The sequence below is a fragment of the Anomalospiza imberbis genome, chromosome 9 (assembly GCF_031753505.1).
Source record: "Anomalospiza imberbis isolate Cuckoo-Finch-1a 21T00152 chromosome 9, ASM3175350v1, whole genome shotgun sequence".
Taxonomy (NCBI): domain Eukaryota; kingdom Metazoa; phylum Chordata; class Aves; order Passeriformes; family Viduidae; genus Anomalospiza; species Anomalospiza imberbis.
In genome coordinates, this window is record NC_089689.1 from 1,266,536 (window position 1) to 1,286,794 (window position 20,259).

Below are 20,259 nucleotides of genomic sequence, written 5' to 3' on the forward strand. Positions count from 1 at the left end.
ACTTCAAAACAGTGGAATCCTTTAGAAACACCACCTCTTTTACCCGTGGTCACCTTCTCCCTACCTCACTTGGGAAGTTGAAACTGTAGGTGAATAACAACTCATTATGGGGCAATAGTATAGAGCTTCTTTCTAATGGGCCAATCTCTATATGACCAGTGTAATGTGATTTTTTTTATATTTTTTTTGGTCCACCTGTGCTGAGAATAGCATTTTAGCAGTCAGATTTTGGTTTTATTTAAAAAAAAAAAGGAGAGAGAGAAAAAAGAAACCCCACAGCTCAGGCACGCTGCTGCACTCAAGTGTTTGCCACTTTGTAGAGGAAGCAGATGGTGTCACAGAAGGAAGTGTCAGGACTTCCCAGCACCTTTTAGAAGCACATAACCTTGTGTAGTTCTGGATGTATAAACTGTGACCTGGAAGTGTTTCCTGCCACGGGATGGGAAACACAGCTGTTGTCCTGTCTGGGAATGCTCCCCACCTTGGCACCTTGTTGTACTGCCAGAATGCAGTCAGCACTTGTCCACCAATGAACCCAGCAACTCTGAGCTGCCATATAGTCTAAAGTAATCCGGTTTCTGCATGATGCCTCTAAGTGTTACTTTGTAGGTTGCTTTATTATAATTATTATAATGATTTTAAATCCTTTTAAGTGGTGTCCCTACCAGGTGAATGTCCCAGTGATGTAGGTCTGTGTAACGTCGGTGCTGGAAGGTCTCACCATTCAGCCACCGAGCGTCCGTGGATTGTTGTGATTGAGGGGATGATGTTTCTGCAGCATGGGGCAGCTCAGGGAGCAGCTGCCTCCTGCAAGCCCAGTGTCAGCAGTGAAATAAATGCTTCTGAAAAATCCCCTCTGCCGTGTGGAGTGTCCTGTGTCTTGTTCCTGTGTCCTTGGGGGATGCTTTCCTTCCTTCCAGGGACACAGGAGGGTGAAGACCCCATAGATGGAACCACCTGGGATAAGGGCTCCTTTTTGGAGGCAGAACTAGTTGGAAGATGTGATCTTGACCATTTTCTGCCAGAGAAGCTGTACTTTGGTTATAGCAGGGGTCTCTCCCTGCTGGCACATCTCTGCCTCTTGGCAGGAAAGCTGTTGGCACGGGCAGAATTTTATGGGGACAGTTTTGTGGCCACGCTGTTCATAGGGGCAGCACGAGAAGCAGCACAAACTGGGAGTGAGTGAGGTGTGCATCCCCCGAGGGCTGTGCCAGTGTGAGGGAAGACGAGGAGTCCTCCTCTCCCGCAGGCCAGCACGGGGCTCCAGGGAGCACCTTACGAGCAATTTCCTCGCTGCGTTCAAAACACGGAGCCCCCTTTCATCCCTCGAACAGGGGAGGCGTGCTGCTGATGCTCCGTGCGAGGCAGGTGGGGACAGGGTTTTGCTTTGCTGGGGTCAGCTCCTGTCAGGCTGCTCGGGCAGAGGGGAGGAGAAGCCGCTGCCCTTTTCTCCGTGTGTTTCGCGACGGCTGCTCTCGGCTGGGAGGGTCCCGTTGCAGAAGGGGCTCCCTGCCGCGGTGTGCGGTGGTCCGGGGGCGATAGCCGGTCCCTGCCGGGATCGGTGGCCAGTCCCTGCCGGGGGCGATAGCCGGTCCCTGCCGGGGGCGGTGGCCGGTCCCTGCCGGGGTCGGTGGCCGGTCCCTGCCGGGGGCGGTGGTCGGTCCCTGCTGGGATCGGTGGTCGGTCCCTGCCGGGATCGGTGGCCGGTCCCTGCCGGGGTCGGTGGCCGGTCCCTGCCGGGGGCGATAGCCGGTCCCTGCCGGGATCGGTGGCCGGTCCCTGCCGGGGGCGATAGCCGGTCCCTGCCGGGGTCGGTGGTCGGTCCCTGCCGCGGTGTGCGGTGGTCGGTCCCTGCCGGGGTCGGTGGTCGGTCCCTGCCGGGGTCGGTGGCCGGTCCCTGCCGGGGTCGGTGGTCGGTCCCTGCCGGGATCGGTGGCCGGTCCCTGCCGGGGGCGATAGCCGGTCCCTGCCGGGATCGGTGGCCGGTCCCTGCCGGGGTCGGTGGCCGGTCCCTGCCGGGGGCGGTGGCCGGTCCCTGCCGGGATCGGTGGTCGGTCCCTGCCGGGGGCGGTGGTCGGTCCCTGCCGGGATCGGTGGTCGGTCCCTGCCGGGGTCGGTGGTCGGTCCCTGCCGGGATCGGTGGTCGGTCCCTGCCGGGGTCGGTGGCCGGTCCCTGCCGGGGGCGGTGGCCGGTCCCTGCCGGCTCGGGGCTCGCGGTGCTGGCCGCGGCCGGAGCCGGCCCCGGGGCTCTGCCTGCAGATGGCAGTGCCTGCGCGGGGCTGGGGCGCGGTGCGGGACTGCGGACACAAAGGGAGCTCATCCTCAGGGCACCCCCAGCGCTTTGCGGTGCCTTGGCCTCCCCAAAGAGCCGCAGCCTCCCCGTGAAGCCGGGGATGTGCCTGCGAGGGCTCCCGGACCAGGCGGGGCTGCCTGGCCTCGTCCCACCGTGCAGCCGGGGCGCTGCGGCTGGCACGAAGGGAGACACTTCCCGCAGGGCTTTTGCCTGTCACCCCCTACCCAGCACCTTGTCCATTTCTATTTCTGCTTCTGAGGTCCCCCTCTGCTTCCAGGGGCTCTGGAACAGCCTTTGTCCGCTGGGCATTCCCCCAGCTGCTGCTCCTGCCCCCCTCAGCCGGGCAGACGCGAGGGGTTTTGTCCCATGTGGGGCACAGGCGGAGTAGAGGGGAAGCGGGACGTGGGAGCAGTGCAGACTCCTGGAGGCTCTGTAGCACCTGAGCCCTGCTTGGGTGGGTTTAGAGAGCAGAGCTGAGCTGAGCTCTTCCTTCTCCCACAGTGTGCCCATTGCCACTGAGAGCATATTGGCACGGGGTGCAGGCAGAGTGCAAAAGAAAAGATGCTGGTGCAGGGTGTGCTGGGAGCTGCTCTGCTCATCGTGTGAGCACAGAGGTGAAAAGCTGTCCGTTCTGGCTGCTGACACCCCTCAGCTCAGGTCGGGGCACCCCTGGGTGTCTTTGTGCTACAGAGCCAGGGGTGCTGGTGGGGACAGTGCCTGCAGCAGGGAACAGGGGCTGCATACCAGGGACATGGCTGTGTACCCCACTGCCCACAGCGGGGTTTCACTGCTGGGCACGCCAGGTTTGGGTTTCCTTCCTCAGTGAAAGAGCAGACAGACAGGCAGCAAGAGCAGACAGGCTGAGCTGGTTCCCAGATACTGCCAAACCTGCCATGGGTGGAGCACGAGTGGAGAGGAAGAGTGCAGCAGGATGGCAAAGTCTGGCTGGGTGCTCCAGCCACCGTGCCAAATATAAACCAGTCTCACCTGGCACAGGCTGTGGCCGCTCTCTGCACCGGCACCACTCTGGGAGCAGGAGGGTTTTGGTTTCTGTGTTGACTTGGGCACCAGCTGGTTCTTCTGCTTTGAAGCAGCTCCTCGCACATGTAAACTCCTCTTCTGAGTAGGTTTTGAGAAAGATCCAGTTCCAGCATCTTTTCCTCTGGGATCCCAAGGCAGACTGGCCATAGATGGTTTCTGGAAGCTGTTTTGCCATGGGCGAATGTCCCAGTGGTGTGGAGGGTTGTGCCTGCAGCACCTGCCCAGAGCACTCAACACCAGAGAAGTGCTTGGTCAGCAGTGGCCAGGGTGGCAGGGCTTGAAGCTCAGACTTTGAACACCGTGGTCCTTTTTCTCCTTCCCCGTGTGGCCAGTGTGAGCTGCCACAGCTCAGGAGGGCTCTGAATCCCACCAGGGCCAGGGAGGGATGTCCCCCAGAGCCAGGCTGAGGGGCTCGGGAGGTCCCTTCTGCCCCTCGCACTTTACTGCGTTGCCTCAATGTGGCCTTTTGGAAAGGAGGATGTCGACTTTCTGCCACCAAAAATGAAGGCTTTTTCTGGGGACGGGGTGCTGGGCTGGCTGGCCAGGGACAGCTGACTGTGGCACCAGCCCTCCTCCACTGGCCTGAGTCAGCGCCACATCGTGCCCCAGAGCACGCCCGGGCTGTGCCATCTCCCCTGTCCCCGGTGGGACTGTGCTGGTCATGAGCGCTCGACAAGGGCAGGACTTGTGTCACCTGGCGAGCCCCTGAGCCCCTGGCCACTCTGCCCCTGCTGGTCACCCCAGACCTGAGCTCTTGAGGGTCGCTGAGCATCCTGCACCGGAGAGAGGTGGGGTTTGACTTCTCCCCCGCAGATTCCCTCCTGCACTTCCTGCAGTCTCTGGCCCAGATGTATTCCTGGCTCTGCTTTCGCTGGAGCAGCCATGCCACCTCCCCTTCTTCCCAGTCTGTCCCCTTCTCCCCTGCCTTGCCTTGTGCGCCGTTTGGGTGCCCTGCAGGGCTGCCCCGGGGTTTGCCCGCAGCTCTGAGCCCTGCAGAGCGTCTCACGGCTGCTCCCAGCTGCTGCATTCATGTGTGAGCTCACAAACCCACCGCAGGGGACAAAGCAGAAGTTGGGGAGTCCCTGCTCCCCGTGCCCACCCCAGCGGGGCTGTTGGACCCGGCCACGAGGCTTTCTCAGAGCTCATTCATGGCTGCATGCAGCAGCCCAGTGCAATTTTGAATCATGCCACAGAAAACCCCTTGTGGCTGAGCCCCAGCGCTCTGCAGAGAGATGATAAACCTGTTTCCTCTGTCACTGCTTTTTCTCTATTTTGTCTTTTCCTCCCCTCGTCACCCCCCCAGCCCTGCGGGTGCTCTCTGGCCACCCCAGCACCCTCTGCTTCCCTGGCACGCTGCCCATGCTCACTGCAAACCGGATTCCCCAGCCCCACTGTGGCACAGCACCCAGAACAAAAGTGCACCCTCCTCGTCGGCCACAGCTGGGGCGCCCCCAAATTGGCAGCAGGGACAGGATTTGCATAGAAGAGCAGAACAAAATGTGCTTGCAGCAGCTACAACGACCCCAAATCCTATGCACTGGTCCCTGTGGAGCCCAAGCCTGGAGACTCTGAGGTGTGTGTGGCTCCTCAGGACCTTTCCTGGAGTTTCATGTTCCCCCCTTCACAGCCATGAGCCCCTTGCAGCTGCGATGGCATCTTGGCCCAAGCACCCGCCTTGGGAGGGGACAGAACTCCCGAGGCGACGAGGGACTGGGTGGCCTCTGGCACAGTTTGGCTGCAGAGGCTCCTGCCCGGTGACAGGAGGGACATAATAGCATGTCTGGGGACTGAGGCCAGGCTCTGGGTCCCACAGCAGAGGGAGGAAGCCCCTCTCCTGCTTCCCTGTGCCCCTAGAGGCGCGGGGAGCACAGCTGGTGGGGCTGTGCCTGCGTGGCATGGCACCGGAGCGGTGGTTTGTCTGTCTGTGCGTGCGCTGGGAGAGGAGCGGGATTTGCCTGCTGCCCATCGCTGCTGTCGCTACCTAGGGGCTGCTCAAGGTCAAGAGGAGAGTTACAGAGTTACGGATTCCCGTTTCTTCAGCCGGTCCTGGATACAGACCCAAAAAAGGGAACCCAATGATTGTGGCGACCAGCTGCCCCTTCCTTGAGCCACGGCCATGCCACTGTGCCAGGCCATGCCACTGTGCCAGCCGTCATTACAGCGCTGGCTGTGACCCGGAGGCTGACCACAAATCCCTTTTTTGTTCCATTGCGTGCCCAGAGCCAGGGGCATTTCGGGAGCTTAATGGCTGCTCTGTAGGTCAGACCAACTTTGGTAAAAGCTGCGCAACTCCATCTGCAATTTAAATACTCCAGGGGCTGCTGAGGGCAGGCAGCTAAGGCAGAGGGTACAAATTCCCCTGGCGATTAGCAGCAGAAGCAGAACAGGGAGCCCAGAGCATTCCTGCAGGGCTTGATGCAGGAATGCCTTTGCACTTCTCTGTTTCTTTTTAAGACGAGACTGGCTGGCAGGTAAGGTAATCATGGCATAAGCCAAGTCATGTGGATGTTAAGAGTTTGCAGATGAGCCACAGGACAAGCTATTTGCAGCACAGGCACAAGGCTGCCAGGCCTGAGGATTTTGTTGGAAGCCTCTCTCCCTCCTGCTTTTCTTAAACCTCTTGGCTGCTGACTTCTTGTAACTATGAAACACCCTCGGCTCCCATTTTAATGTAGTTCCAGCTTTTCTGATCACAAAAGAGAAAGCTGGAACATATGATTTAAGCATGTTTTTCCTAAGGACCCCCAGATCAGGGGCAGGTTATCTGGGATAAAGGCAATGTTTATCTGGGATAACATGTAAAACCAGGGATGCAAGGCAGACATTGGGGTGTGGGTTGAGCTGCGGTCTGAATGCCTGAACCACCATCAATGTCACTGAAAATTACTGCAAGAAAACACAATTTATTCTGAGCAAGCCAATACAAAGCTGTTGAAATCAGCAGTTCCTCCAAGGTGACAGGGAACTGCCGTGGTCCTCACTGACCAGGTACACACACACAAAAAGCATCTCAGAATGTTCAAATGCATTTTGCCTTCTGTGAGAGGAGCAGGGGTGAGCACTGCAGAGCCCCCAGCACATCTGCCTGGCAGAATTCCCCGGCTGGAGAGAGGTGAGGCATTTGGGATCTGGGGAGAGGCTGCCCCTGGGAGCTTTCTTTGAGAAAAGTGCATGGCTCCTCTGTGGAACCAAAATCATGGCAGAGTGAGACTCTGAGAGGAGTCACAGGGAGGGCCTGATCTCCCAGTCTTTGTCAGACAAAGTGCCAGGATTTCCCTAATTGCGGGGGCCGTGTAACAAACTCTGCCGTGGATATGGAGCCTGTTCAGCTCTCCTAATCCCTCAGCTGGCATTGCTTCCAGTGCCAGAGTGCACCCAGCCCTGTGCCAGGCACCCTGCCCGACCAGCAGCTGGGGCTTGGCTCCCACACCTGGGTGAGACACTCCGTGGGCAAAGAGGGGCAAGGCATGGTCAGAAACCAGACAGAACTGCAGGACACCTTGCCAGAGCTCTCCAGTTCCAGTGTCGGCTGCTGGTCTTCTCTGGGTGGGAAACTGGGGCTGAGGTGGTGTGTGGTAGGGCTGCACACAGACAAAGCAATTCTGAAACACATTTCTAACTCCTCCGTAAAGGATTTCTCGCTTCACGACAGGATCATGAGGATAATGGGGAGCTAATTGAGGAACTTTGGTGTGGGGACACAGTGGGGCACCTGACCCTGTCCCCTTTCTGCTCTGCTCTGTGCATTCGCTGCTGGCACAGGCAATTCAGCTTGCCAGGGCAGCTGAGAGAAGCTGGCCCTCGCTCACCTTCCTAGCAGCAAAATCCGCTCTGTCCGTCCGGATCCAGTCACTCCCAGCCTCTACCATGTAGAGGAGCCACTGATGGCTGCTCTCACCCCTTTTATCTCCCCAACAGAGCTGCTGTGGGACGTTCTCTCCCCTGAGCAGCTGAGTCCATGTGCACCATGAGGGCAGGGTCAGAGCAGAGAGAGAAGAGCAATCAGCAGGTTCCCCAGAGCTGCAGGAGGGAAGCAATGCCTTCCCTCTTCCTGGATTCTTCCCTGGATTCTCCCACTGAGCCTCAGCTGCCAGCTGGAGCTGCTTGCTCCCAAGAGCTGTGCCAGGGAGGCCGTGGATCCTGTCCCTGCTCTGGGGCTCGGAGGCTTGTGCTCAGGCCAAGTGAAACAAAGTGGAGGATGAGCCACTTCAAGGTCAGGGGTGATAAGTAATGCTCAGCACTGAGGGGAGCTGGAAATGGCAGCTCTTGGTGAAACACCAGAATTACTCCTGGATTTGCCTTCAGGAGAGCATCCCCAAACCCCTGTTGCTGTAGTCACAGTCCCTGTCTGTCCCTCCTCAAACTCCCAGCTTGCCTTTGTCATCATTTTAACTTAAGTGCCGGTCAGTGCCACCCATAATTGGATATGTGGGAGGTTTGGGGGCATACTGGGGGTCTGGCCTCTACCTCAGCAGGTGAGGAGCTGCAGGGAGGGCGGTGGGCCATGAGCAATCCCATGGAATGGCCATCAGGCTGTGAGGCACAACCGCCTGCCCACAAGCAGCTGCTGGAGCAGCAATGGGAGGCTTTGGCAGCTGTGCAGGATGGAGGGGCACTTGTCAAAGGGTTGCACTGGAATACCTGCAAAAATCAACATGGGGTCAGGGCACTGACTGTCCAGCCCCACGCTTGGGAGGGACTCTGGGATCTGGAGAACTGCAGGGGGAAAACAGTGAGGTTTATTCATTGCCCCTTTTCTCCCCCAGACCCAGTACAATCCTGCCTTCACGGGCCAGGCTGCCGTGTCAGCACTGCACACAAAGGGCTCTCAGTCCTCCGGAGCCTGAGCCAGGGCAGAAGGATTTTTAACGCTTTAAATGATAGCTGAGGACTGGGAGGGATCTTGAGGCTGAATCCAGCTGCTGTCCTCCTGAGACCTCTTCCGTGGGAACACAGGTCTCCTCCCGGGCTTTTGCAGCAGGAGCAGCTGTGGGGGTGAGCCGCGGGGCAGTGAGCTTGTCCGTCTGCTCCAGAAGCTCCCCTGCTCACTGGGGTGAGCCTCGGTGCCGAGGCTGGTTTGGGATTTCCCATCCCCATGGGCACACTGCAGATCTGCTGCCTGCACCCCACATCCGAGCGAAGGGCAGCGCAGCGTGTCCGGTGGAGAGCCCCACTGTCCTCTCCTGTGGGTACCTGCCACCGCCGCCACCACCCTGCTGGGGCACAACGTGTCCTGCTGCCCTCACTCTCCACTCCCCCACCCTTGCTGCCATCTGCCCCCGTCCCCACTGCCTCCCATCTTCCGTGATCCCCACGGTGCAGCCCCTCAGTCCCCATCGCCCTCATCGCCCTCATTGCCCCCATCCCCGGCTCCAGCCCCGCTCCCAGCTCGCCCCATCCCCTCCATCCCTGGGTCCATCCCCGGCTCCAGCCCCGCTCCCAGCTCGCCCCATCCCCTCCATCCCCGGGTCCATCCCCGGCTCCAGCCCCGCTCCCAGCTCGCCCCATCTCCTCCATCCCTGGGTCCATCCCCGGCTCCAGCCCCGCTCCCAGCTCGCCCCATCTCCTCCATCCCTGGGTCCATCCCCGGCTCCAGCCCCGCTCCCAGCTCGCCCCATCTCCTCCATCCCTGGGTCCATCCCCGGCTCCAGCCCCGCTCCCAGCTCGCCCCATCCCCTCCATCCCTGGGTCCATCCCCGGCTCCAGCCCCGCTCCCAGCTCGCCCCATCCCCTCCATCCCTGGGTCCATCCCCGGCTCCAGCCCCGCTCCCAGCTCGCCCCATCCCCTCCATCCCTGGGTCCATCCCCGGCTCCAGCCCCGCTCCCAGCTCGCCCCATCCCCTCCATCCCTGGGTCCATCCCCGGCTCCAGCCCCGCTCCCAGCTCGCCCCATCGCCCCCATCCCTGGGTCCATCCCCGGCTCCAGCCCCGCTCCCAGCTCGCCCCATCCCCTCCATCCCTGGGTCCATCCCCGGCTCCAGCCCTGCTCCCAGCTCGCCCCATCGCCCCCATCCCCGGCTCCAGCCCGGGGTCCAGCTCTGCTCCCTCACTGCTCCATCGCCCCCATCCCCGGCTCCAGCCCGGGGTCCAGCTCCGCTCCCTCACTGCTCCATCGCCCCCATCCCCGGCTCCAGCCCGGGGTCCAGCTCCGCTCCCTCACTGCTCCATCGCCCCCATCCCTGGGTCCAGCCCCTCAGTCCCCATCGCCCCCATCCCCGGGTCCAGCTCCGCTCCCTCACTGCTCCATCGCCCCCATCCCCGGCTCCAGCCCGGGGTCCAGCTCCGCTCCCTCACTGCTCCATCGCGCCCATCCCCGGCTCCAGCCCCTCAGTCCCCATCGCCCCCATCCCTGGGCCCATCCCTGGGTCCAGCCCTGAGGTCCAGCCCCGCTCCCCCATTTCCCCATCCCTGGATCCATCCCCGTGTCCATTCCCGGGTCCAGCCCCACTTCCCCACTGCCCCCATCCCAGCGTCCATCCTCGGTCCATCCCTGCTCCCCCATTTCCCCATCCCCGGTCCATCCCCGCTCCCCCGTTTCCCATCCCGGGTCCATCGCCGCTCCCCCGTTTCCCATCCCGGGTCCATCTCCGCTCCCCCATTTCCCATCCCCGTTTCCCATCCCGGGTCCATCCCCGCTCCCCCGTTTCCCATCCCCGTTCCCATCCCGGGTCCATCCCCACTCCCCCATTTTCCCATCCCGGGTCCATCCCCGCTCCCCCGTTTCCCATCCCCGTTCCCATCCCGGGTCCATCCCCGCTCCCCCGTTTCCCATCCCCGTTCCCATCCCGGGTCCATCCCCGCTCCCCCGTTTCCCATCCCGGGTCCATCCCCGCTCCCCCATTTCCCATCCCCGTTTCCCATCCCGGGTTCATCCCCGCTCCCCCGTTTCCCATCCCCGTTCCCATCCCGGGTCCATCCCCGCTCCCCCGTTCCCATCCCCGTTCCCACCCCGTTTCCCGCTCCCCTCTCCCGCCCGTCCCCGCCCCTCAGTCCCCGCGCCGCGGGCGCCCCCTGGCGGCAGCCGGGCGGGGCGGGGCGCGGCGGAGGAAGCGGGGGCGGCGCGCCGGCCGTGTCCCTCCGCGCGGGGCGAGCGCCCAGATCCCTCCGCCGAGCCCGTGGCGGCGGGAGCGGCCGTGGCCATGGCCCGCGGAGCGGGGCCCGCGCTCGCCGCGCTGCTCGCCCTGGTGCTGGCCGTGCTCCGCCGCGCCGAGCCCGCCGCCGGTGAGTGCCGGGGGGCGCGGGGAGGGAGGCTGCGGCGGGGCGCCGAGCGAGGGGCGGCGCGGGGGGGACCGGCCGCTCTCTGCCGGTCGCCTCACCGCGCTCCCGGCGGGGAAGGGCACCCGCGGCCGGGTGACATCGCGCGGGGGGCCCGGGGCCGCCGGCGCTTTGTGCGAGCGGCCCCCGGGGCGGGCGCGGGGCGGCGGCGGGCTGAGCCCCGTGGGAACGGCGCTGCCCGGCGGAGCCGCGGGAGCCGCCCCGGGCTGCCCGGGCGCGGGATGCGCTCGTCCCGCGGAGCTGCGGGAAGGGAAGGGGCGTGCGAAGAGGGAGAAAAGGGTTTGCGGCGCCCGTCGCTTCGCATACCTGCGCCGCGAAGCTTTGTTGGGGACATTCCTGCACACGCACGGAGAATCTCCGCGTCTCCTCCTCCTCCCGCTAATCAGTGCGGCGCGATAAAGCCATGTGTGCACATCTGAGGGAAGTGCCGCTTCTTGCCACTGTTCCCCTCGCTCGCTGGCGCTTGCGTTATGTGTGCAGCTTGTCTGGAGCGCTGGTCCACGGCCGTAACGGGGGGTTCTGGTGGGGATCTCACGGCAGTTCCAGCAGCTCCTGCTCCCGGAGTAAAGCTGGTGCGCTCTTGCACCGCGTCAAAGCCATCGAGGACCAGCAGTCACTGACTGATCGCGTGCCTTCTCCGTCCTTCTTTTTACTCTTGAGAGGCTAGATTGGTCTTCAGATGGCTTGTGAAGAGTGCGGCGGTGGGAGAAACTATTAGTGGAAGTTGTTCAGGGATGAGCAAGCAAGACACTGGTATTTTCAGTACTTTTCTTGTTCAGTATGGTTTTGGAGTGGAAATTGTTGAATGCGGAGTTTTGACCGCTTCTTGCTGGTTTGGATGCAGAGTAGTTGGGTCAGTCAATCGATCTGTTTTGACTTTGAAATGGTCAAATTAAAAGTGGTCAGTATTTGTCTCCTGGGAGAAATGTTGTTGGGTTTTCTTCCAGTAATCCCCTCTGAAAGCCGATTTAGTTTTGCTAATATGTTGCAAGAAGGGAGTTGGAGTTTAAAAAAAAGCTGTTTCACAAATGTGTTTTGGCTAGGTTTGTTCAAAAGGAGAATTAAAGGGTCTTTCAGGGGTAGGTATCTTAGAAATGTGCTTTTGTGGTAGCATGGACTTGTGGTGTCATTTCTGGAAATGGCTTACACAGTCCAGTAAGATGGCAAAATACTAATTTTGCAAAGACTAAATGTCGTGCCCACTTGGTGAAACTGTACTTTCATAGGAACAATTTAGCAGCTATTGCTGGCCCTTTCCCTGAGGGGCTGAGAGAAGTAGCTGTGGCATCACCTGTTGTCACTTGCCTGGGTAGGCACGCCTCAGGTGGCTGAGGTCCTCCCATGCTGCCGAAATTTTTTGCCTTAGTGGGTGAAATCTCTTCCTGGTGCTGAACAAAGGCTGGTAGGCAGAGGTGACAAATCCAGGCTGAAAGTGACTCCTGTTGTTGCGAGATACTGACCTGCATCTGGCCAGTATCACTCCCTGGGAGTGGGAGCTGCGGCTTGAATTAATGGGAAAGGGAAAGATGAAGTCACCGAAAGGGTATTTTCGGGTGCATATTCAGCTGGCTTTGATGCTCTTGTGCAAGAGAGGGCAGGTACCTGATGTCAGCCCTCTTGGTCAATAAACAGGAGGCTCCTGGATGCACGGAGCGCTATGGTTTGGACTACTCAGCCTTGTCTCATCATGCAAGCCCCATGGTGCAGCAACTCGCTTTTCCAGTTTAGTTTTGCAAAGGGCTGCAGTTGAAGGTGCAGTAAGCTGGGGTGGGGCAGCAACACCTGCGCTTTTGGTGAGGGATACTTACCTGATAATTGCTGTGAACCATTCCCTTCTCTTCTGGGAAGGCAGGCAGGGGGATCCCGGCTGTCAAGCCCACCCTAATTACCCGCTGTCCTTAATTCTGGTGCTCTGGCTCACCAGGCTGCTGCTGCTGCCTGCCAGCCCGTGTTTCTAACAGGTTACCATCCATTTTTAATCGGTGCTGTGCTGGCGTGGACTACACTTTGAGTCTTTAGTATTCACCCAGTGAAATTTGGAGGACTTCAGATAACGCTGGCAGTGCTGGTCTGCTTGATATGGATTTGCTTATGGGAGAGCAAGTTTGACTTGATTTTTTGAAGGTGTTGCCATCTATCAAATTTGTTCTTATCAAAGATACTGATTTAGACTTTCAAAAGGGAGGGTTATGAAAATCTGGCTAACTCGCATCACTTCCTGCAGGGCATCACTTAGTCAGAATATAAATACGTGAAGATCCTCCTGCTCATGTTCTCAGGACTTGAATCCTTGGGAAAGGAGGGCTCGCGCCTCTGGTGGCATTTAGCATTTGAATCTCTTTCAGCGGATGGGTTGGGTTTTTCTCAACTTCCACAGCTATTTCCCCCCCCCCCTTTTTTTTTTTTTTTTATTTATTTGCTGTTGTTGCACTAAGTGGATGATTACCTTTGGTAGATCCTGTTCGGGTTCTCCCATCTCCAAAACTGGTGTCTGTGCCATGAGAGAGTATGGGTGGCTGGCCTTTGAACCCAGGACGAGGAGTAGGTGGAAAAGCAGCAGCAGGACTCTGGCAGCCTGTTTCTTCTGGCAATCTATCTTAGTTAGCATCAAAACCAAGCAGTTACAATAGTAGCTCCAGGTATAGCATCGTTTCCTTTGAGTTTGTACTCTTGGCTAATGACTGTTCAGTGGAGCATCGATACAGTGGTTACTGTCACCCCTCCTTTGGGACACCTTCGGGAAACATCATCCACATTGTGGGAAAAAGAGCTTTCCTAAGCACGTGTTAAAAAGTAACTCTGTGGATTTTTTTATGTCTTCAGTTTCTCCAAATTCGCTTTGAAATCGTCTCTCCAACAGAAGTCAAAGGCTTGTCTAGGAGAAATAGTGCTTATATCATTCTAAGCAGGGTCATCTGAGATCTGCAGAAATAATCGTTCGTTCTGTTTAGAAAATAGTCTGTTCCTAGGGCACATGTCCTTTTTTTAGCCTGCCATGGGGATGAAAAAAGAGCTTTGTATCTCAAAATGGCACGGGCGCCTGCTGTTTGTTCCATGCAGCAAGCCTTCCTCTCGCCTCTCTGACATCACCCTGGCCGGCTGCGGAAGCGCTGCCCGGAGCAGGCGGTGGGATAACATTTCTGCACGGGCAGACATGCTCAGCGTTCACATTAATAAAGATTTAGTGCTGCAGAATGACGGAACACTTGGGAGAGGAGGCGAGCATGGCTCCCGCCTGCCAGATTGCCATGGAAACACCAATACCTCTTCAGCTCTTTAATTGCCCTCCCTACATTTTTTTGTTGAAAACTTTTTTTTTTTTCCCTCCTAACTAAGTGCTTTATGTTGCAGTTCTGGATTTTAGGCATTTTGGCTTTGTTTGGAAAACTGCAAATGGGGGAAGGCAGAGGACAGTAGCTGTGTGGGGAGATGGAGAACATGGTGCCTGATAGTCTTTCAAACTGTGTTACAAGTTCATCCTAAATTCAGTATCTATTACAATGCGAGTTTTTATCGATAGTTTTTCAGTGGCAGCAGTGCCACATGAACTGCATCTGCTTCTGATATACATATCAGTGTTCCTGAAGCTTCCTGGGCCTAAGACCCCAATGATGAAAGACTTCAACTCTACCTGTGAATCTACAGGATGGTTCCCAGCTCTGTTCTTAGAAGGGTTAATTAATAGTTTTTGCTGGTCCTAAGTGTTTGGAAGAGAGATTTGAACCAAATGATGACAAGGCATGGGGTTCTGCATGTCCAAGAGCTTCGTGTAGTCAGATTTGCTGTTGGCATCCACAAATAAAAACAAAAACAAAAACAAAACCCAATTAATTAATTTCTTCATGTTTGCAGGCTTTTTCTTCTGAAATCCACTTAAATTTTTTATTTTCAAAAGTGTTTGCACTTGTCTAGAGCATTAGTGAAGGAAACCAGTTTAGATATTTAAGTTTTCTCTCCCAAAAGGTATAGGGTGTTAGTTGAGTGCCTTCACACTTCTCTGAGCTCTGCTTTGCTTCTCAGTTGATGAATCTTACATGATACAATTGATTTCAGGCTTTTGTGTGTAAAAACAGTGGAGATGTCCTAATCTGATTAAAGCAATTCACTTTACAGACTGTTTCCATGCCCTGTAGACAAGCTTTGTCTTTAACTACTACCCTCAGTGTGTGAAGTGCAAACTGGTCAGCTTGTTTAAATTCCCCAAATGTTAATGGTTTCTAAATCTGAGCTGGGTACAAGGCTTTACTGCTTTTTCACAGTAAGGATTTTTTACCAGTTTGCTTCCTTCCCCCTCCATGTGCCTGCCATAGGATGATCTGGTCTTCAGAAAAAAAAAACAAACCGAAACTATTTTCCTATTTTCAGCTAGCTGGTGTTTACTAGTGGTTTCTTCCCTGCTATATAATCTCACTGGAGCTGTAATCTCTTGAGGTTAGTGAACAGCCTAATTAGTCCTTTGTGGTTTTCTTCCAAAATTTGGTTATCTTTGGGTATTCTCCCCATATGTACAGTGCTGCTTACTCCTTACCAGCTCTTCCAGCAGTTGTGTGTTGTGCTGCTGTGGAAGCATTTTGTCCCTTTCTGCACATGGAGGACCTTCCTACAGAATGTACCTCATGTTTCAGCATTAACTGCTTTTTTCACGCTCTGTTTTTCCTGAAGGGAATCAGCAGCTGTCTTTCTCTCCCTTGGAATTTGAGACCCCCTTGATTTGTTGTGTAACTGGTGTTTCTGGCCACGCTGATGGTTGTCCTCTTCAGAGCTGATCCACCTCTGACAAGCAGCCCTGAGCATGGGATTTTCCATGCTTCGTCTTGTGTTGCTGTTGTTTGAGGGCTCCAAATCCTTTTTCCTCCTCTCCCTTCATACATAATGGGTAGCACAGTTGAGCTGACAGGCTGATTCTCATGAATCTCAATCAAGACAGAAAATTCACTGGCTGCATAAAGGTTATAGAAACCTATTTTGTCCTTTACTTTCTGTCTAGTCTTAAAGGCGTTTTTAGATTGACTTTTTTTCTACGTTCAAGTAGGTGGTTTTCCACCCACTCCCACGAAAAAAGCTTTTGAACCTATGGGCAAGCTTTAACCACATAGGACAGAGGTCTTGGTTCTGATTCTGAGTTTCTATGAACATAATGAAGCACTTATGGACAGAGGAGAGAGGCACATGTAGTGTCCTCCTGAGGAGAAAGCTGTACCAGCAGCTCAGCTGTGTTCTCTGCCAGGACATCGCTCTCCCCTTATTTAAAGTAAAACCTCTGGTCAGAGCCTGCACCTTCTGGAATGCAGGATAATAAGCCACAAAGCTACAGGAAATCAGCTTTATAATGTCTCTTTCTCACAGCATTAATTATTTTGGTATTTTTCATACCTATTTCTGCTTGACTTTCTCTGAACTTGTGGGCAAGGAGTTTATTGGTACTACTTTCCTTTGGGTAGTTAGAACAAAGCCCTTTCAGACTTGCTCTGGTTATGGCTCGAGTTCCCTCTAGCAAAGTCTTCTTAAAAGCTGAACTCTGACACAACTTCTGATCTTAATCCTACACTATTTCTTTTAAATGTATAGCCCAGAAAATATTTGAATTTATTGTAGGCAGATGACGTGTGGAAACCAAATCACGACATCCAGATAATCTTGGCATCGTTAAGAACACTGAGGCAGAAACAAAACTTTTCTTTTCCCCCTAGATTTTAACTGTCTCTTTAGCCAAAAAGAAAAATTAAATCTAGGCATAATTGTGCCCCAGTTGTGAGCTTCAGTTTTGGATGTCGAAAACCACAGTGTTCCCTGTGGTGTATCTTGTGCTCGTTTTACAGCAGTGGTTGTCTGGTTTTCCCTCTGGCCTTGGAAAATAGTCTTGGTAGGATGTCAGGTTAGAATCTGCATCTCAGTGCAGGCAAGGGTTGGTATGGACTCCAGGCTGGGTAGTATCACTTCAAGTGTTCATCTTGCCCGCACTCAGGAGCCCTGTTCTGAGAAGTCCTTCATCCTTGGCTGCAGTGACTGCTAGAAATTGGGCACTCCTTTCTGGCATGGCCTGCCCTCTCCAGGAGAAGCCAGTCTTTTGAAAACCACAGTGTCTTCCCAATATCCCTGCAATATGCCTAAAATTCATGAGGCTAACCCACCTTCTGGCAGGCTATGGCAAGCCCAGAAAAGCACCCAACAAGTTTCTGTTTGTGTTAAACGCAGAAGAAAACTGTCAAAAGCAGCTGTCAGAGCCTTGACAGTGTGCTGATGCTGTCTATATATGGCTTTTAGAAAAGTGGCTTTATCTTTTCAAGGCAAGGCTGCCTTCTCTCATGCTGTACGCACCAGAGCATTTCCAGTTCACACAACGCATGTAGCAAAACAAACTTTTTATGCTGGCTGAGGTAGAAGGTAGTTTCTGGCACTTTCGACTCTTGATCTCAACATGGTAGAGTAGCAGAGAAGTAGCTTTTGAAGTGATTCATGTTGAAATGCCTTGGTTTTGCATGTGTTGTGAAATTTTTATGAAAGATATAGTGAAATACAGGAAGACAGTGCTTTGTGCGCAGAAACGCTAATTTTACTGTGAGAACTGTAGTCTTCTATTTCCCTTGTGATTTCTTTTTTTTTTTCCAAGAGAAGTCACATGACTCTTTAATACTTATTTTAATATAGACTACGGCTACATTTACATTCGCTTCAGCTGTAGTTGCATTTCAAAGTGTTTCTATTCAGTCTGGAGCTGAAAAAGTAAGAAGCATTTTTGTATTTGTGTTCTTAGCTTCCTTCACTACTGAATTACTATAGACAAAATATATCCCATTGTCTCTGTGAAAGAACTCTAAAGGCTGGTAGTAGTTTAATGACCTGCTAAACAGCAGTTCAAGGTGGGAATAATTTGTCAAAAACCACAGGAAAATTAATCATTACTTTGCTAAAGCCTCTCTGCTGTGTCTGTATTTGCCCTAGCAAACCAAGCTGGAATCCTTGGTTGGGATCCTTACTGTGACCCCGGCAGTCTCTTGTTCCCCTCTGTGTGGCTGTGCTGGAAGGTGTTATTGGCCAAGTGCTGGTTAAGCTTTTACTATGTGGGTTACAAAATCAACTGGCTGCTCAGTTCTCACTGGGGACGCGGGTACTCGACGAGATTACAAAATTGTGTTTGAAAGCACGAGCACAAAAGAAATAATCCTCTGAGTATTTGCTTCACTGGCTCGACTGGTGTGAAAAGAATGGAAATTCAAGGTGGTGAGATGAGAATACCAAGGCTGGTTCCCCTCCTGGCTCTCTGAAACGTGGCACAGCTCGCTTTAACCCTCCTCCATCTCCCTGGAGTAGCCTGGGTGGTGGGAGTCACTGGAATCCCGACACTTTCCCTTGGACACAGCGCAGTTTCTCTCGGACACGGTGTAACCGAGCCCTGCTAACTAGAGCTAATCTTTGCTGTGAAAGCAAGCTGCTGCAGTGTTAGACAGCAGCAGATGAAGTTTGGAGTCAAAGCCGTGTGGACGTTGCGGTTAAATGGGATAGAAATTGTCAGACAGGTGCAAGTCAGCCTAAGTGTTTCTGCCCGCTGTGGGGGGGAATGCCATGCAAAATCCGTGTTAATATTTCTGTCGCTTGGTAACCCTGACCTCGGGGGTTATCTGAAAGGGGCTCAGAGTGGAATTTAGTTCATTTCCTGAGAGCTCTGCAGAAGCAGCGCCATCCAAGTGCCCCTTTTTCAGAAATCAAGTTAACAGCAACAAGCATACTTATATTGTGGGAAACACTGATAATTTTCCCGGGGATCTGGGCTGAATTTAACTGTATTCTCCATAGGGATTGCGAGCGTGAAACGTTCCTATAGTGCCTCGTAGTGCGTGTGACCTGCTTATGTGCTCCAGGGTTATTGAGAAATAACACTTCAAGCCCTGGACTGCAGAGCCAGAGTCTGTTCCAAGCTGTCCAGTTGCTGGACTGAATTTGGTCAGTTTGCAGGGAGAGCTTAGTGGGACTGCTGTGTTAACTCTTCCAAGTCCCGTTCCTTAGTCACCAGCATATCAACCTCAGTGGTGGTTCGCACCACTTTTCCCTGATGCCCCTTGCTGAGTTTGCATTGAAAATTTAGTACCACTTGAGGAAAGGAAAGCCATCCTTAAAAAAAGATTGTGTGTGTGTGGGAGGGGGCAGTCAACCCTGCAACAGCTGGCTGACAAGTGGGCAGTTTAGGTGGTTGGATATTGTTGATGCCTTTAGGTGCCTTTAATTAAGGTTGGTTAAACACTTTCCCAAGTGCAATAAGGTTGTGGAAAAGGGGTCTGTAAAGGCATGGAAGGGTGTGAGTTTGGGAGAGAGACAGAACTGGAGGCTGGGAAGAGTGTGTGACTTTTTGGTCTGTGGATAAGTCCGGACAGGACCCAGCTGATCTGGTTCTGAGAGCTTTATCTGGTAGTTTGGTGCAATTCAAATGGCAGGCTGTGGTCTAAGCGGAATGGCGTGGTTTTTGTGGTTCCAAAGTGCCCTCTGCTCCTGCAGAGTTTCCATCCTTCTGGTCACTTTGGAGTGCTGCTTCAGGTCCCTGTGAAGGGAAAAAAGCACTTGCCAGAGCTGGAAGTTCCACCAGGACAGACCTCACTAGAGCTTGCTGTAGACTTGGATAAAAACTGGCTGGCCCTGAGCTGTGTCATACTTAATGCCTTTTTAAAAACGGTAGCAAAAACGTCAAGTGTGAGTTACAGAGGATCTCCTTAGAATTACCACATTCTTTGCTGAAAGTTGTCAACTGCTCTGGTGTTTTCCACTTATTTGCAAACACGATCCTGTCTGAGATCAGAGGGCCACAGCAGTACATGTTGCAGCAAATTCTGGATTGCTGGTGGCAATCAGCAGGTCAGCTCATGAGGGACAGATGCCCCTGTTTCAGTGCCGGCTACCCCTAGAGACAGTAAAAAAGAAGGAAAGGATTTGAGGCAAAATATTCTGGAAGAAGGCTTAGGAGTAGCTGCTTTGTATTTAAGAGAATTTCAGTAGAATTTTGATCAGAAAGCAGTAACTGAGGACACTTAACCCAAAGTACGCAGGTGCTGACACGAATGTCTTTGGAGCTTGCTGAAATTACTGCACACTTTGCTTTGAAACCTACCTTCAAGAAATTCTGGAAAGATTTGGTTGCCTGATGAACAAATCTGTATTTGATTCCTCTTTCAGTCTGGCTCTTCTGATGCTGCCAGAGATGAAATTAAACTATGTGATAGTGTCTTTGTTTTTGTTCCAGTCCTATAAAATTTTCATTCCCCTGAATATGCTAATGAAGCTTTGACCTGACATGTATTGTAGCTACGGGTTTGATGGTTGCTTTCTTTTCTTTTCTTTCAGCTCTGCAGTGTATGGATGACTCCAAGCCGTGTGTTAATGAGGGAAAGTGCATTCCATATCAGAATGGTACAGGATATTGCAAGTAAGTTGCTTTCATTTCTAATCCATTTAATTACCTATTTTCTTTCCTTCAGGACCTTAGCCGGAAAGGAAGTGTGATTTTTTTTTTTTTGAGATTTTCTTACAGGGTTCTTTCAGCATAACAGTTTTAGCACATTTGGTGTTTCTTTATAATGCGTTAGTTCTTGTGTGCTAGCTTTTTCTAATGTAAGAAGTCTGGGATTCTTGTTCAGTATTTGGGTTTGGATCTTGTCAGTTGG

At 54.2% G+C, this 20,259-nt stretch overlaps 1 protein-coding gene and 2 long non-coding RNA genes across 5 annotated transcripts in view; 1 reads left to right on the plus strand and 2 right to left on the minus strand.

The window, feature by feature from the left end:
* Positions 1-8,056: 8,056 nt before the first annotated feature.
* On the minus strand, positions 8,057-11,046 carry LOC137479041 (uncharacterized). Its single transcript, XR_011001946.1, has 2 exons — positions 10,916-11,046; positions 8,057-8,321 (listed from the first exon to the last, which is right to left on the minus strand). It is a non-coding gene; the product is annotated as an uncharacterized lncRNA (long non-coding RNA).
* Positions 10,398-20,259, plus strand: part of NOTCH2 (notch receptor 2) — an 84,624-nt gene continuing 74,762 nt past the window's right edge. For 2 of the 3 annotated variants that reach the window (XR_011001945.1, XM_068199238.1), the window contains exons 1-2: positions 10,399-10,555; positions 19,940-20,021. Coding sequence is in view for 2 of the 3 variants with exons in the window: in XM_068199238.1 (XP_068055339.1) it covers positions 10,474-10,555; positions 19,940-20,021 (164 nt within the window). In the remaining variant the exon portion in view is untranslated. Of the gene's footprint in view, positions 10,556-19,939; positions 20,022-20,259 lie in introns of all 3 variants that reach the window. The other variant, XM_068199239.1, reaches the window with a different exon arrangement.
* On the minus strand, positions 11,357-12,965 carry LOC137479042 (uncharacterized). Its single transcript, XR_011001948.1, has 2 exons — positions 12,212-12,965; positions 11,357-12,111 (listed from the first exon to the last, which is right to left on the minus strand). It is a non-coding gene; the product is annotated as an uncharacterized lncRNA (long non-coding RNA).